Below are 16,269 nucleotides of genomic sequence, written 5' to 3'. Positions count from 1 at the left end.
TTAAGAACATAAAACTATTCAGAAAGCTGGAAGCAGGGACTTTCTCTCATGACCAGCGGATTACCATTGGTGATGTTGAAATGTCCATAGTGATCCTGGAGGACCCAGCCTACCCCTTGCTCATGAAGCCATACATTGGCCACTTTGGCAGCACCAAAAATAAGATTCAACTGCCAGCTCAGCTGGTGCAGAATGACAGCTGAATGTAAATTGAAAGGATGCTGGCGTCGTTTACTCACCTGATTGGATTTCTATGAGAAAAATATCCCAGTGGTTATAGCTGTTTGCTGTGTCCTGCATACTATCTGTGAGGCAAAGGGAGAAAAGCTGCTGCCAGGGTGGAAGGTAGATGTGGAGCAGCTGTCTGTTGAATTTGAACAGCCAGACACAAGGGCCATTAGAAGTGCTCAACGTGGAGCTATACAGCTGAAGAAGGCCTTGAAAGAACCCTTTGCCAGTGAGCCACAAAAACACATTGTGATGGACTGTGCTCTACTTGGCCCTGCAGTTTGGGGGCCTGTTAGGTGTACATCCATGACTAGAACACCCTTGAGGCACCTATTAAACCATACAAAGTAAGTGGGTGCTTTCAGTACAGCTAGTCATTCTGCAGCTCATGTTGGGAATTAATAAAGACGAATTATCCAAAACATGTAATTTTATTGAGTAACAAAACCAGTGCAAAAAAAATCTGTGCAATTTAAAAGCATGTACATTAAAACCCTAATAAATTAACAGAACAGAGCTTAACAAGGAGAAAGAACTTCCCATCCATTTTGGCTACACATGCAGCAACTGTGGCTCTCACAGACCAGTGTATGTGAAGCTGTGGTTGTCCTTACTGTCCGTTGGTGTATAGGGGTAGCGATGCGACCCCTGATGCCCAGTGGAACGTTTGGGGGGGGGGGGAGGGGCCATAGGGACTTGCTAAAATGGAATTCTCCTAGGGCTGCAGAGGGAGTCAAGACCATTATTGTTGAACCTGTAGGTCCACAAGAGTCTGCAACATCTGTGTTTGCTGCCAGAGAAGCCCCATTATGTCCTGGTGCATCTCCCTCTCCTTTGCCGGCTGGGACTCCTGGACCTCTCTCCTGTCCACTCTTTCCCTCTCCTTACAGTCTGCAATATTCACCCTCCAGGCCCTCTGCTAACAGTCTGATGCAGCATTGGCCTGCAAGATCTCGCTGAACATATCATCCCGAGTCCTTTTCTTTCTCCTCATCTGCTTCAGGCGTCCTGCAGGTGTGGAGGGGGGACTCCTCAAGGCCACAGTGGTGGCTATAGATAAAGCATACAGAGGTACCATTGTTAGCGTAGTCACAATGGAAAGCAAAAGTTCAGGTTCTGAACTCCTTTCCCTTGCTTCCCTAAAGTTTTAAATACAACCTGCTTATTGCAACTTCTGCTTCGGAATGCTTGTGCCCAGCACCATTCACAGCACCAGCTGTGGTTACTATGGCCCACAAGGGGCAAGGGAAACGAGGATAGGGTGACTAGATAGCAAGTGTGAAAAATCGGGACGGGGATGGGGGGTTATAGGAGCCTATAGAAGAAAAAGCCCCAAATATCGGGACTTTCCCTATAAAATCGGGACATCTGGTCACCCTAAATGAGGAGGGAATTGCTCAGTTGCATGAAACTAAGAGTACAGGGCACTGGTGCTGGATACTGGCAGCACTTTCCACAGGTGGCGGTGACTGTAGCTAACATCTCACTCCTGAGGATAACAGAGGCACAGAAAACACAGCTGCTGGTGTCCCAGAGCCACCTGAGCCCATACGCCACTAGCTTGTTTATGCAATGGTGCCTGCAGAAGTTATTGCCGATTGGCATGGGAAAGCCTCCCATGGCAGAGGAAAAAAGGCTGTCATCCTAGAAACCTTTGGGAAAGGATTGCAGATACTGCCATGAAAATGTCATCAAGATCTCTCAGGAAGATTCAACAGCCATCCCTGTGTACATAAAACAAACTGCTATGCATGGCACCCACTGCCTAACTCCACAAGGGACTGAAGAGCCAATAACGACCTCTCTTGGTTTTTCTGCTAACCTCTTCTGGTATGAATAAATGAATGAAAAATTGATAGTGATGTCCTGCTAAGTTGGGAGCACTATCGGTACATCATTGTAACGTGAAATACATTTACACACTTACCTGAAGTTCCTTCCCTGGCATTGGGTTGCCCGTGCTCAAGTGCCAGAGCTGACTGGACTGTAGGGGTGTCTCAAAGAGGTCCTGGATTGTTGCATAGCTGGACCCTGCCGGTTGCATGTCTCCCCATCCCCCGCCTCTTCTGTGCTGTTCATGGCAGGAGTCTGTGTCTCAGGCTCCTCAGCAGTACCTACAGTGGTCTGTGAGGTGGTGGTGGGGTCTCCACCAAGTATGGCATGCAGCTGTTTGTAAGAGCAGCAGGTCTGTGGCTCAGCACTAGATTGACTGTTGGCCTCTCTGGTCTTCTGGTATGCCAGCCGCAGTTCCTTCACTTTCATATGGCACTGCTGCTGATCCCTGTCGTACCCCTTTTCCTGCATCCCCTGTGCAATCTGCTCGTAGATCTTCTCATTTCTACAGCTGGTCTATAGCTGTGCTCACACAGCCTCTTCTTCCCACAGTCAGCATAGCCAGCATGGGTGGCTGGGCAGTTGCACACAACAATGGAGAGCTGCTAGGTGTGATTGTCACACTGGACAATCATAGAATCAAAGAGTATCAGGGTTGGAAGAGACCTCAGGAGGTCATCTAGTCCAACCCCCTGCTCAAAGCAGGACCAATCCCCAGACAGATTTTTGCCCCAAATCCCTAAATGGCCCCATCAACGATTGAACTGACAACCCAGGGTTTAGCAGGCCAATGCTCCAACTACTGAGCTAACCCTCCCCCCGGGAAAAGGCATTTCAATTAAGGTGCTGGGGAAGCCAGCCCTCCGGTCTCTATGACCCCTGGCAATTGAGTTCACAATTGTGACCAGAGCAGTGAGAGTCAAGAATTGTTGGACAGCTGCTAGAGAGTTGTTAGGTTTGACATAGGTAATGCCGTGTCTACACTCACACTACATCAACCTCGGTTAATTGACCAGGGCTCAACACAGCTCAGGGAAGCGGTGTTACAAAGGGGCGCTCTCCTCAATGGGAACCAAATTTAAGTGTAGACACATGCACAACTAGGTCGGTGCAAGATGGCTTACATCAGCCTAACTTTGTAGTATAGACCAGTCCTTTGTCTGTCCATATTCCATATAATCATAACAATTAGATACAACAATCATTAACAACTTTCCTTAATTACAACTTCATTTCTTCAAATGCAGGCTATGCACAAGAGTTCGATTAACTTTAACTATGTGGAGAGCTTGAAGAGTTGGTGTTATTCTGTTGTTAAACCCACTCCAGACAAAGAAAAGACTAACACATGCTATATTTCTTAAAGAATCCAGTTTTTAATAAAAGTGCAACTCTCATTAATGGATTTATTTGTAACGTCTCAGAAAGCCGTCTGTAGCTGAAGTGCTGTGTTTTTGTAATACACAAAACAGAGGTAGAATCCTTGCTTTATATGCACACTGAAATGCAGCCTTAGCCATTGAGTTGCAACCAGTGCCTCCTGACTAAATCAAACCCTCAGAAAGGGCTTATTATTCAGAGATCACCAACAAACAAGCACCAGTGGCCAACCAGGAACACACGGTGAACCAGCAATGCCAGTGGCATCTCACTGGGCCAGCAGTCACTGGGAAATTACTGGCTATGCCAGCGGTGGCAGCAGAAGCCGGTATATCAGCATCTGACTGTCCAGCTGGCTGAGACAGTGACAGATGCCAGATCAGCAGCGGCAATGAAAAGCACACAGTGTAGAGCAGCTGCAGGGGGATGGAGGCAACAAACCCAGACTCCTTTAAGTCGGTGTTGGGTCACTTCAGCCAGAGGGCCGGAGTGATAGCTGGGGACCTCACCCTCGAAGTTCTGTACTACAGAGCCCACCCCCTCCTCACTGCCTCACCATACCTTGAAAGCCCAGCTCTTCCCAGTGGGCGCCATAGCGGGGACAATCGAATCTGGAGCCTGTTAGTTTCCTGTAGATGGTCTGCAGGATCCTCATGTGCACTTTCTCATTATTATCCAAGCCACCTGTACGGAAAACACTGATCATCTCTCTGTGACACTGAACATCCCTCTTCTCTAAAGCACCAACATGGAGACATGGCAAAAAAACAAAAACAAAAACCCTGCAGGTTAAATGGATTCATAGAAGAACTAGACATTTATGTGGATAGCAGGAACATCCAGTTAGGAAAAAACCCAAGGAGTTCTGAAAGGGATGGAAACCTCTAAGTTTTAGAGCACAAGCCAATCCTCATACTGCACAGCGTTAGTAAGAGTCTTTCCCTGTAGGTAGGTTAATAGCCTAGTGCAGGGGTTTTTTGCACCTTCCGATGACACAGCTGATGCTGGACATTGAAAAAGAGAGACTGCACAATGGAGCTCCCCAGTAAGGGTAAAAAGCCTCTGTGCAGGAAACCAAACTTTCTCAGGGGCCAGACCCAGAATTCTGCAATAAACTAGGGACCACCCCAATCCTCCCTACTGTCCGCTCCCAGGACAAGGTGCTTTTCTTTGGTTATGCCCTCTCTAACATGAATACAGAGCAATGTGTGTACTTAAACTAAACAGAAAAAACAATCAAAAGAAGCCACTTCACTATGCACAATTCTTCCCCCCGGGAGAGGATGAGAAAACAAATACCATGGGACAGATCAGTCAAGTTGCTTAATGCACTGCTGGAAGGTGCGGAGATACTGAGGGGGAGCACAATTCAAGAATCCGAACAGAAGAGAATACTGGTTTGACCCAGTGAGACAGTGCTTACGTTTCCGTGACAACTGTTCATTTAACTTGATCACAGTTTGGATCATTTATGTCCTTCTATCTAAGGTACTTATCTGGCCCTCACAGACGTAGTATCTGAAATTATTATGATCTTTAATAGCTCCATCCTCAAACAGCCCTGTGAGGAAGGGCAGTGCTATTATCCCTATTGTACAATGGGGAACTGAGCACAGAGAGACGAAGTGACTCGCCTGAGGCCACACAGGAAGTCTGTGGCGGAGCAGGGAAGTCCCAGGCTAGCACTCTAACCATTGGACTATCCTTTCTCTTAACACATACCAGCTAGACATATAAAGATCACAACATCTGAATTCCCTGATTCTTTTATGAAGAGATTTCTAAACCTACCAAGCCCCTTCAGAGACCATCCCAAATCTTCATGCAAACTATGATCTTGGGGGCACTAGTGGGGATTTGGTACCTGATAAGCCTGACATCTCCCAGCAGGAAGCAGGTGTTTCCAGGGGTCATATTCAAACCCTATTCAATAAAGAGACCCCATTACAAACGATGCCTCTTTCTGCAGAAAGAATTTGTGACCCAGTGACTCAGAATGTCTGGTTTGATGGAGAGGGAGGATGCTAATGAGGTGTGTAAGGAACAGGGAGAGAGGGCACATGATGGCTCCTGAAAGTCCTCAGTCCAAGGTACGCAGGCAGGAGTGCAGGGGAAGGCACTGCACTCCAGGACACCAGCTGAGGGGAGGGGAGGATCACACTTCAATCATTGAACATATAATCAAAAACAATCATCAAAGGAGGCTGATTAAACTGGCTGGGCAGAGCTCATCCTCCTTGTTAGATGGGAATACTCACACTGGGCTATCGCCAGGACCAGATCCCGTTCGCCTTGCAGCTGCTGATGGAGCTGCGGGGGGCCAAAGAAGAAGTGAGCCACGGCAGACAGTCCTCGCCTTTGCACTGTTGGCTGGATTTTTTTCTAAGAAAAGGATGATATATAAAGAGAGGTGTCAGGGTATGTGGTGCAGTCTCCCTTGGAATCATCTGGGAGAAAACATGGCAGCAAATCTTGTTTCACAAGAGAATTTGTTAATTAATTGGGTAGACGCACCAAGAGTTCAGGTTGCCTAACAGTTTCCATTACAAGACCCTGTTTTCAGTTGCCTCTGATTTTGCCAAACTTTAACCTCTCGAGATTAAATTTCCCATGCCTGGTCTTGACTTCAGACCGAAAATTTTTGGAAAGTTACAGCAAAAACATTTCAGCTGCTTCTGAAAACGAAGTTAGAAGAAAAATAGGTTGGTCAATCAACATTAAAAAAATTCATACAACTGTTTCTTTAAGAAGCTATAGCATCTCTATGCTTCACAGGAAGGACTTGAAATTTGGCAGTATGGAAGACGTGGGGTCAGAAAGGTGCCTTTTGTCATCTCTATGAAAATTCACCAAGATTTAGGTGCATTACACACTTTTATAAATCCCATTTGAACGCGCTCAGAAGAGGTTTGTAAGACTGTCGCAGCTACATTGTGTTGCACTGAGCATGCTCCAGCCCAGAAGTGAAGAGGCTGAACACCAATTTTCCTGGAATTGCTCCTCCCAGCTTACAGGCACTAGGGCACCAACCACCAGAAGTGAGTGAAAGACGAGTCCCTCCCGTGCTACCAGTGCTCTCTCTCTTAGCGCCCAAGCTACACAGAGGAGGAAGCAATCTGACTCGAATGCAGGGTGGTAAGGGGCAGAAATAGTAGCGGGCATAAGCTGGGAAGGATAGGACCAGAGAGGGACAGACTGGAAGCGGAAAGGGGAGTGCCTGGGATTGGGCAGAAGATAGCATAATAGGAAACGGGGGCAAAATTGGGGAGCCTTTCTCTGGCCAGGAAACCCTGAGTTCTAACCTCAGCCCAGCCCACCCTACCCTCATTGTGTGGCCTTGCATAAGCCACTTCACCTCCCTGTGCCTCAGTAAAATACTCACCACCGGGAGGCATCCCAGGGACTCAGTTCCTGTCTGCACAGTGCTATGAACACGCATAACGATACATTGTTCAATCCCAGTGGTTTGTACATACCCTGCACTCTGACAGGTCAGCTGTCTGGAAATATTGCAGTGCTTCATTGAAGGCAATCAGGGGCACTTGACCTGCAGACGTCCCCACGAGCCCTGCAAATATGAAAAAAACCGGCCCTGCCTGGGATTCACGACAAGTCTTGTTACACTGAAAGAGGCACAGCCTGCTCCACAAAAAGTCCTGCACTCCAACCAGCTTCCCTCCCACATCGGCGATGCTAAACTTTGCCTGTTGGCCTTACAGAGATGCTGTGCTCGTGGCAGGCCAGGCCTCTTACTTTCCCACAAAATTTCTCTTTTGTTTTAAGATCTTCTCCAGTCGTTATTTTTTTCCACCTGCGCCCAAACTTAGACCTGCATGCATAACAGCAGGCACACAGCTTGTAAGTAAGAGATACAAACATGTACTGTTATGATAAACAAAACCTCCCTTTTCTGGGAAACTTAAACAGGGGGGACCCAGGGCAAGCCAACTCAGAAACTGCAAACTTAGCAGGAAGAATGTAAACATCAGGTGATTAAAGCTTCCGCATGCTGAATTTACAGGTTATGTAAATATCAATGAGTAATGCGCTGAATGCTGATTGGAGGAAAATTAGGTAATTGAGCATGTAAAAATGCGACAATACACGTGATACAAATACTTGTGAAAATGGGACAAAAAATGAAGAAATGCCAGACCAGAAACTGAGGAACGAGACAGGACCAGACCAGGAGACCAGGGAAGATGATGACCATCATGGAGGAAAGGAGGACTTCTCAGTGTCCCAGAATGCGGTAACTTGGGCCCATTTACCTATATTCCATCTTGTCTGTTATTACTTATCTGGCATAAATGTATGTCCAGACACTAAGTGATGACAATTCTATCTGAAATTGTATTAAACAAAGGCAAAACTGATTAAGCCTAAATTGGGTGGATGTGTGACTCAGTTTTCCATTCTACATTCCCGACAGTTCCCCATCTCCCTGGTCATTGACAAACCACCTGTCTCCCTCTTCAGTGCCACTACGAGATTTAATTAGTACCAACTGGCAAGGATACCAGGTAAGCACTACTGCAGTTATCTGTACCTGACTGGAGACTTTCCACGGCCTCCCATTCTTCCTGGGCTTGCAGCACCTCCGCGCTAGGATCTGGCAAAAGAGACAAGAAGAGGGTTAGCTACAGCTGGAACTCTCAGGCCAGCTATTTGCTTTGTTTCTCCATCAGCCAGCAGATAAAAAGCATAATAGTTCCCGTGATCTTACGCTTGGCCACCTTTGGGGCCTCATTTAATTTTCCGTTTTATCACAGACCAAGTTGGGCGCTATCTGATATAAAGTTGAACAGCAGCAGATTCCTTGACAGCCCCTGTTTTGATTATCTTGATTATCCAGAGGCCTGCAGCAAACTCACCCAGTTCCACAGAGAGGAGAGAATATCAGCAAGCATAGGAGGAGATTGTGGTTAGCTCTCTCAGGGGTGCTGCGGGTAAGGCCCTTTCTCCACTGCACACCTGCAAAAGGGCTAGGTACAATAGTCCAAGCCACCCCAAAGGGGGCATGGAAGGAAGGGTCATGGCCCTACTAAGCAGTTCTTCTGGCCAGCCTCCACTACATCATCATGGGGGCAATGCAGTTCTGACCCTGTCCCAACACAGGCCAGTGCCTAACAGACACAATCAGGCCCAAGGATAGTACAGGAAGTCAGAGGGGAATTCCACAGAGCCTTTTCATGTCTCACTCAGCAGCCTGACTTCCCCTACACCACCCCGGACACTGCAGAAGGAAAGGAAGTTCAGCGTACCACGTCTCTTCCATGAACAAGAAGAAGCCTGAACTGTGAGGGAAGAAAAACAAGAGCACAACCCCATTCACTTGATTGAGATTCCAGAGTTAAAAACACCACTGACACAGCACCCCAGCAGAAAGGCTCGGAATCATGGCTCTGAGACACATGCTTAGTTCATAGACAGAAAAACTGGATGTTGTTTTGGGGAGACAGGACAACAGCAGACCCACACGTTGGAGAAAGAATTTGAGAGTAGGCGGACAGGACAGAAAGCCTGACCAAAGCCTTGGAGCAATGCTGTGAGGGGTCCTGGAAAGTCTAGCGACAATGACTAGAGATACTTGGCCAAGAGTATCAGGATCATGACAAACTGAACTGGCTGATTATAGCGAGGTTCTTGCTAGGCCCGCCAGTAGAACAGACAGGATTCGCTCAGTAGGCAGAAAGAGCAGCGCCATGCTGTTACAGCCACTGCTGGAGCACGTCGGTCCCCTCCAGAATTGGAAAGCAATAGGATATTAAGTGGAAACATTCAAACACAGCTCACCAGCTTCTGTGCACCCATTGGGTCCCTCTGCCAGAGCCTGCAGAAGCCCACTCTGCTTCAGCACCGAGATCTAGGCAGAGAGAGAACAGTCAGGAGGAGCGATGCCCTTTACACCCCTGTAGATTTTAAAGGATTTTTTTCTAGCCTGATGTGCTGAGTGGCCCCAAACAGCTGCAGCAGAGAAGTGGGGTCTTCAGTACATAAGGGATCTTAAAGACCTATTTCTCTCCCCACACCTGAGGTCTCCCTGAAGCCATAATGACCTGTTCTCACTTTGGGAAATATCCCAGTATGCACTATTCTTGTTACGCCACAACACCGCAGAAGATGTCCACAGCCTGGAGACACAAACTTGCAACAGCTACACAAACCTCCTGGATTGTTCCCCAAGTAAAGAGCCCACAGACACCACCCTGCTCACTCATCATCACAGGTTTCCCCAGCATTCCCATGCTGAAGCTGCTTGAGTTCACCCTTTCTCCTGCCATGAGACAAGCTGCACAGGGAATGGGTAGCCAGTCAGGGAGAAATAGTCTGCTCCTCATCATAAGAAGGGTTTGTAGAGGAATGGTGTCACTGCTGGAGGAAACGGGTTAGCCACCTAAGACAAGCTGGTAAAGGAACAGCGGAGCACCTTGGAGAGTTTGGATCTACCCCTCACATACCCTGTGAAAAGAGCTGTTTGAAGAACTAGGGAGGCCCTTGTTTAGGCCTCCAGAAAAGCTGACACAGAAGGGCAGGTAGGCCTAAGCTAGCGTGCTTTCTGGTACAGTAACTCCTCACTTAACATTGTAGTTCTTTTCCTGAAAAATGCCACTTTATGCAAAACGATGTTAAGCAAATCCAATTTACCCATAATGTAGGGGGGGTTAGGTTCCAGGGAAATTTTTTTCACCATACAAAAGACATTATATACATGTACAGAATAAGTTTTAAACAATTGTAAATAAACAGTTTAATATTGTCACAGCAATGAATGACTGTGAAGCTTGGTTGAGGTGCTGGAGTCAGAGGGAGGGATATTTCCCAGGGAATGCCTTCCTGCTAAATGATGAACTAGCACTCGGCTGAGCCCACAACGGTTAATACGCTGTTGTTAATGTAGCCTCACACTCTACAAGGCAGCATGGACTGAGTCAGGAGGAAGGAAACACAAGAGATGCAGGGTGGTAGCTGCAACACTTTCCTGCAAAAACTGAACATGATAATGAGCCCATGCTATCCAGCTGGAGCGCAGCACTCCCTCCTCCTGACAGCACATGCACGGCTGCACAGGTGCTGACTTTCCAAAGTGCTGGGGGGTGCATGCATGAGAGAGAGAGAGAGAGATGTGCACTGCCCCTTTAGTATGCTGACCCCACTTCCATTATGTTGCCCTTTTAAGCAGATCAACCAGTTCAGACAGGAAGCAACAGCTTCCAGAAAGTTCCCTCCATTCTGTCCCTGAGCCCTGTCCCCTCCTCTGCTTTGTGGAGAGGGGGTACAGAGCGGGGGTGGGGGGCAGGAGCAGGGGGACAGCCTCATATCAGCACCCCTCTCCCCCCTATCCTCCAGCAAGCAGGAAGCTCCCGGGAGCAGCTCTAATGGAGAGGGCAGGGCAGGAGCAGCAGAGCAGTGGGGGGAGGGACAGCTGAACTCCTGCTGGGCAGCTGCCGAGCCATATACTTTACAGGGAATTTAGGGGAGCTGATGGAGGGGGCTGCCACCCCCCGGTTCTAATCCCCACAAGGAGGGGCTGCTCTTCCGGAGAATCCTCCAAGCAGTGGACAAAGCAGGCAGCTGCCAAACGTTATAAGGGAGCATTGCGCAACTTTAAACAAGCTTGTTCCCTAATAGATCAGCAACCTAATGTTAACCAGGACAAGGTTAAGTGAGGAGTTACTGTATCACATTCAAGCATGTATGCAAGAGGTTTGTGCTTTTTGACAACTGCAAGTCCCAGGCCCAACACTGGCATCATGTGTACCAGTATCACGTCACAATGAGCCACAGTGCGATAGTGCTGCTGGGGTTTTACCTGTGGCTATAATACATGGCAAGCATATCTTTCACATACACTGAAAGTTAGGGAAGAGTACCGTCCATACCACTTTGTAAATGCATACACGGGGACAGTGGTGCCATGAAAGCCCCTGATGGAATACACACACACAAAGGGACTTTCCCAACTCTTTGTGCAATTACAATTAATTCCTAATGTTGCCCATCATGCAGATCTCTGCACATAATGTAGAGAGACGTGTCTAATGCTAGAGTTCAGTCTCAGGCTGCTGAAAAGTATGAGAATATCTGAGATACGCACAGGTACGGATTTGACAGCTGGAGGAAGGAAGATACCTTGCTCTTCAGACTGGTTGGTGTCTGCAGTGCATCTGTTCATGCCCTAATGAAACAATTAAATCAAAGTCACCAGGTAACAAACCACCAGTCACTTCCTAAAGTAGCCCAAGTTCCTGTAATGTACGTATAATACTGACACAGTGCAAGCATCAAGTTGGGTATTCTGGCAGATACAATCAAATGGAAAGGAAATAAGAAAAACTGTTAACATGAAAATTTCACCTCATTTTCAACGTTTCAATTGCTTTAACTGCTGTTTCTTCTGTTTGTGTGCTTACTGAAAGAGTAAAAGGAAAGTACTCTAAGGAAAAGTTCAAACCACAAACAACTTTCTAATGTTGTTACAATAAACAAAAGTCTGTTTAAATTTGTGTTTCCCACAATGTAGGGTGTGCACAAAGTGCAAAGGACTTACTCAGGTCTGCTAACAGTCCTCTCATTTGTTCTTCAGAGTCTCAGCTTTCATTTTTTTAAAATATTAAGTCTCTAGTTGTTATGGTTGCCAAAAAAAAAAAAAAAAAAAAAAAAAAAAAACCTTCAAAACATGACCTACATGTAAATAATGTAGTGATACATGACTGCATTTGCAGAGAGTATAATTAGCTCTGAGGTGTGAATTGTCTCATTCATTCATAAAATTACTTCCAGAATTTTACTGGGCGTCAGCAGGGAGTATTTTCCATTGAATTCCAAAGCAATGGATATGCTCTTATACATTGCAATGCTCTGCCGCTGTGAGACAGGATTCTCTTTTGTAGCTGTCTTCAAGACCAAATACTTTACCCAAGTCAGCAGCAGTGAATGGGAACTACATGGCACCCTCTCAAAAATAAAACCTAGGTTTGCAAAGCTGTATGCTGAAGAATATGGTCATGCATCCTGGCAAATAGCTTCAGGGCTGCCTCAAGATGTTTTGTGAGAGAAAACATTAATGTTGTCACGTAGCTATTTGCTAAAAATCACTTAAGTAAGAGCTAGTCTATGCTGCAAAAGTTTGGGAAACTGACTTAAATCAGCTTTCTGGGCCTATGATCAGTATTCCAGTTCACAAAACTGTCCCAACACAGGGGGAATTCTAGGACCCAGGCAAAAGACTGGGGGCATGTTGGGGGGTGGAGGAAGCATGGCAGTGGCAGACTTGCATCCAGCCAGTTCTGCAATGAGCCACTGGAGCAGCCGTCAGTGCCTACAAACCCTCAGTTTAACGTAATTTTTGTATATAATTCAGTGGGGAGGGATTAGAAAGGAGAAAGATAAAAAATTCTATTATGTGCAAATGTAACAACTTTTTCCTGCCCTCTTAAATGTCAGCATCGCAACCCAGAGCTTTACTACTTGATCTAAGCACTAACTACTTTGGCTGGTAGCCGGACAAAGCTCTTACCCTATGTAAATCAGACATTAGAGGATCCAGCATAACATACTGAAGCAATGGATTACCTATTCACGCATCACCTCATTTTACAGACAACACAATCAAGGGCAAAGATATGGCAGGTGTTCTTTCTTTCTGAGGCAGTGCTGCTGAATGAATGGGATTTGGAGCTGCCATATTAAGAGAAAGACGTTTTATTTCAAGCTTCTGCAGTCTCTCGGTCAGGTATGGGGCCACAATGAATAATAAGGGTGGTGAAGGGTATAAAATTATTAGCATCAGTCTGTGGAAGAAGTGAGTCTAGAGCTCATGGTATTTGGTTCCCAAAGCTATACACACACTCTGGATCAGAATATTTTTGATGGGGGGAAAAGCAGCAGGTGGAAGAGCATTTTGCTTGTGTCCCATTAGAACTTGAGCTATGGATCAAATGCAAATTCTGGGGTAGTGCATATGCAACAATAGAGTCACAGTGCAAAAACAAGTTCTATCCACAAATGGGAAATAGTAATTTTCAGCTAAACGAATGCACTTCTATTGGAACAACAAAGATATCTCCTCGACCCCACTACTATCCCCAGGACAACTTTCAAAGTCCAGCTGCAGGGAGTATGAGAGCCTTCAAATAAAGGCTGTAAGAATTTGTTTTATAATGGGAAGCATTAGACAATCTAATTACAAGGGTTGCTGCCAGCACTCCTTTCATAAGGCAAATAAAGCATCAATCCCTACAGCTAAGATAGTACATGCACTAGCTAGGCTTGAGCACAGCAGCTGGCTCCAGTCACTTGCAGGGATGGGCCCTGGGCTGGAAATTCCTTTCTCCCTGGTTCGAACCCCACAGATGGCTGGGCAGGGCCAGGGATGAGGGTGAGCTTAGCCATGCTCCTCACTGCCTGAGTTCAGAGCTGCATGTATGTCTGTCCAGGAGCTGGGAGGTGTAATTCTCAGCTCAGGTAGACATACACATGCTAGCTATGCTCAAGCTAGCATACTAAAAATAGCAGTGGGGCTGCGATGTTTCAGGCTGAGTGCCTGAATACAATCCTGGCCAAGGTCCTAGTTATGTACGGATGGTGGCTGGCTAGCCTAACCCCTGTGTATGCCACTGCAGGCATGCTTTTACTTTTAGCACGCTAGCTCAAGCCCTTTGCAGACCCTCGCTCCCACTTTGCAGCCCCAACCCCTCCCCCTTTTCCCTCTCTGCCCCTTTGCAGCGCCCCTTTTCCCAACCCCTTCCTCTTTGCAGCTCCCCTACCCATTTGCAGCCCCCATCCCTCTGCCCTTTGCAGCCCCCTTTTCCCCAACCCCTTCCCCCTTTGCAGCCACAACCCCTCTCTGCCCCTTTGCAGACCCCTGTGACCTTTGAACCCCTCAGTCATCCCCCCAGGCCTGTTCCTTAGCCCCGCCCCCTCCTCGAAACCCCAGACCCAGGCGCTTCCCTCACCTCACTTTTTCCCCCACCTCGGCTCCTTCCACCGCCATGCGCGCGTGCCGCGCTGCACACTGGGAGTTGTGGTTCCAATAGCCTCTCTCCCAGAAGGCCCCGCGGACCCAATCGGCGCAGCTGCCGCCTCCCCTTCCTGACTACAGTTCCCAGGTACCCCCTGCACGGCAACATCTACGGCGTCCTAGGAGGGACAATCCCGGATGAACGAAAAGGCGACGCTTGCGTCCGGGGAAGCTCTTAAAGGTACCTGCGACCCAGCCTGGGGCCCATCTCCCGGCCACCCCCAGCCATCGAGTACGGGGGGCCAGCCCAGTGCCTTATCCCCACGGACACGGAGGGGGCTGCCAGGGCCCTTTGGGAGGGGGCCTTTCTCCAGTTACAATCCATTCCACTCAGATGCCCTATTAACACTTGGGAGAAAGGGCTTCTTAGTGCAAGGAGCCGCACCGACTTGCTTTCAACGACAATGACTTCACAAAGAAGGGACTCTTTTCTTAGCACCCTGCCCCAGCCCTCCTCCCCATGCTGTTATTACCCTGTTATCATCGTTAATAACAACAAGCAGGACTCACCTACGTTCCTCAGGGGAACGCCAACCTTAAGCATATTCTTACCAGCAACCACACACCGCACCATAGCAACTCTAACTCAGGAACCAATCCATGCAACAAACCTCAATGCCAACTGTCCACATATCTACACCAGCAACACCATCACAGGACCTAACCAGATCAGCTACAACACCACTGGTTCATTCACCTGCACATCCACCGATGTTATATACGCCATCATGTGCCAGCAATGCCCCTCTGCTATATACATCAGCCAAACTAGACAGTTCCTACGTAAAAGGATAAATGGACACAAGTCAGATATTAGGAATGGCAATATACAAAAAACCTGCAGGAGAACACTTCCACCTTCCTGGCCACACAATAGCAGATTTTAAGGTAGCCATACTACAGCAAAAACACTTCAGGACCAGACTTCAAAGAGAAACTGCTGAGCTTCAGTTCATTTGCAAATTTGACACCATCAGCTCAGGATTAAACAAAGACTGTGAATGGCTAGCCAGCTACAAAAGCAGTTTCTCCTCCCTTGGTGATCACACCTCAACTGCTAGAAGAGGGCCTCATCCTCCCTGATTGAACTAACCTCGTTATCTCCAGACTGATTCTGCCCTGCATATTTATACCTGCTTCTGGAAATTTCCATTACATGCATCTGACGAAGAGGGTATTCACCCATGAAAACTTACGCTCCAGTACATCGGTTAGTCTATAAAGTGCCACAGGACTCCTTGTTGCTTTTTACAGATCCAGACTAACACGGCTACCCCTCTGATACGTTCCTCAGGGGTATTTCTTGCAGCACTCAGCAACTCTGGATCTTGTTGTACAGAGATGAAAAAATACAGGAGGTCCCTGGTAATACGGGACTGTTTGCGACCCTACTTTGAACCAAGGAGAACCAACAGATGTTCTTGATGTGGAGTCCCTTTAGCTCACATCTCTTTGGAAGTGGTTTAAACTAAACTGAAAAAAGGCACTCTTAATACCCCAAATCCACGTACCCATGGGGAGTTTTACTGGCCTAGCTACACTGGTATAATTATACTGATAGACCAGGTGTCGGCAACCTTTGGGAAGTGGTATGCCAAGTCTTCACTAATTTAAGGTTTCACATGCCAGTAGAAGGTTTTGCATGCCAGATCGGGTTCCGTCCATTTAGGCTGGCAGTGGGCTGAGTGGGGCTGGTGGCCAGAACCCCAGATCAGCAGCATGCTGAGCAGCTCATCCCACTGCTGGTCTGGGATTCCGTAATCCAGGCCAGCAGCGGTCTGAGCAGGGTCGGTGGCTGGGACCCC

General features: G+C 47.5%; 2 protein-coding genes across 9 annotated transcripts in view; one reads left to right on the top strand and one right to left on the bottom strand.

Annotated features, from left to right (window-relative positions):
- ELMOD3 (ELMO domain containing 3) overlaps positions 1-16,269 on the bottom strand; it is an 85,345-nt gene that overhangs the window by 30,274 nt on the left and 38,802 nt on the right. For 3 of the 7 annotated variants that reach the window (XR_003998974.1, XM_030551889.1, XM_030551888.1), the window contains exons 1-7: positions 14,405-14,475; positions 11,540-11,620; positions 9,238-9,307; positions 7,991-8,053; positions 6,918-7,009; positions 5,700-5,823; positions 4,003-4,125 (exon numbers count right to left, since the gene is read on the bottom strand). Coding sequence is in view for 6 of the 7 variants with exons in the window: in XM_030551889.1 (XP_030407749.1) it covers positions 4,003-4,125; positions 5,700-5,823; positions 6,918-7,009; positions 7,991-8,053; positions 9,238-9,307; positions 11,540-11,620; positions 14,405-14,437 (586 nt within the window). In the remaining variant the exon portion in view is untranslated. Of the gene's footprint in view, positions 1-4,002; positions 4,126-5,699; positions 5,824-6,917; positions 7,010-7,990; positions 8,054-9,237; positions 9,308-11,539; positions 11,621-11,799; positions 11,812-14,399; positions 14,476-16,269 lie in introns of those variants that run through there. The other 4 variants (XM_030551890.1, XM_030551891.1, XM_030551893.1 and 1 more) reach the window with 3 other exon arrangements.
- The window catches only part of RETSAT (retinol saturase), a 28,190-nt gene continuing 26,480 nt past the window's right edge, over positions 14,560-16,269 (top strand). Inside the window, exon 1 of one of the 2 annotated variants that reach the window (XM_030551885.1) lies at positions 14,560-14,645. In XM_030551885.1, the coding sequence (XP_030407745.1) occupies positions 14,603-14,645 (43 nt within the window). In that variant the 5' untranslated portion in view covers positions 14,560-14,602. The remainder of the gene's footprint in view (positions 14,646-16,269) is intronic. The other variant, XM_030551886.1, reaches the window with a different exon arrangement.

Source organism: Gopherus evgoodei, chromosome 2 (genome assembly GCF_007399415.2).
Source record: "Gopherus evgoodei ecotype Sinaloan lineage chromosome 2, rGopEvg1_v1.p, whole genome shotgun sequence".
Classification (NCBI taxonomy): Eukaryota; Metazoa; Chordata; order Testudines; family Testudinidae; genus Gopherus; species Gopherus evgoodei.
This window is presented reverse-complemented; position numbering and strand designations above follow the sequence as displayed.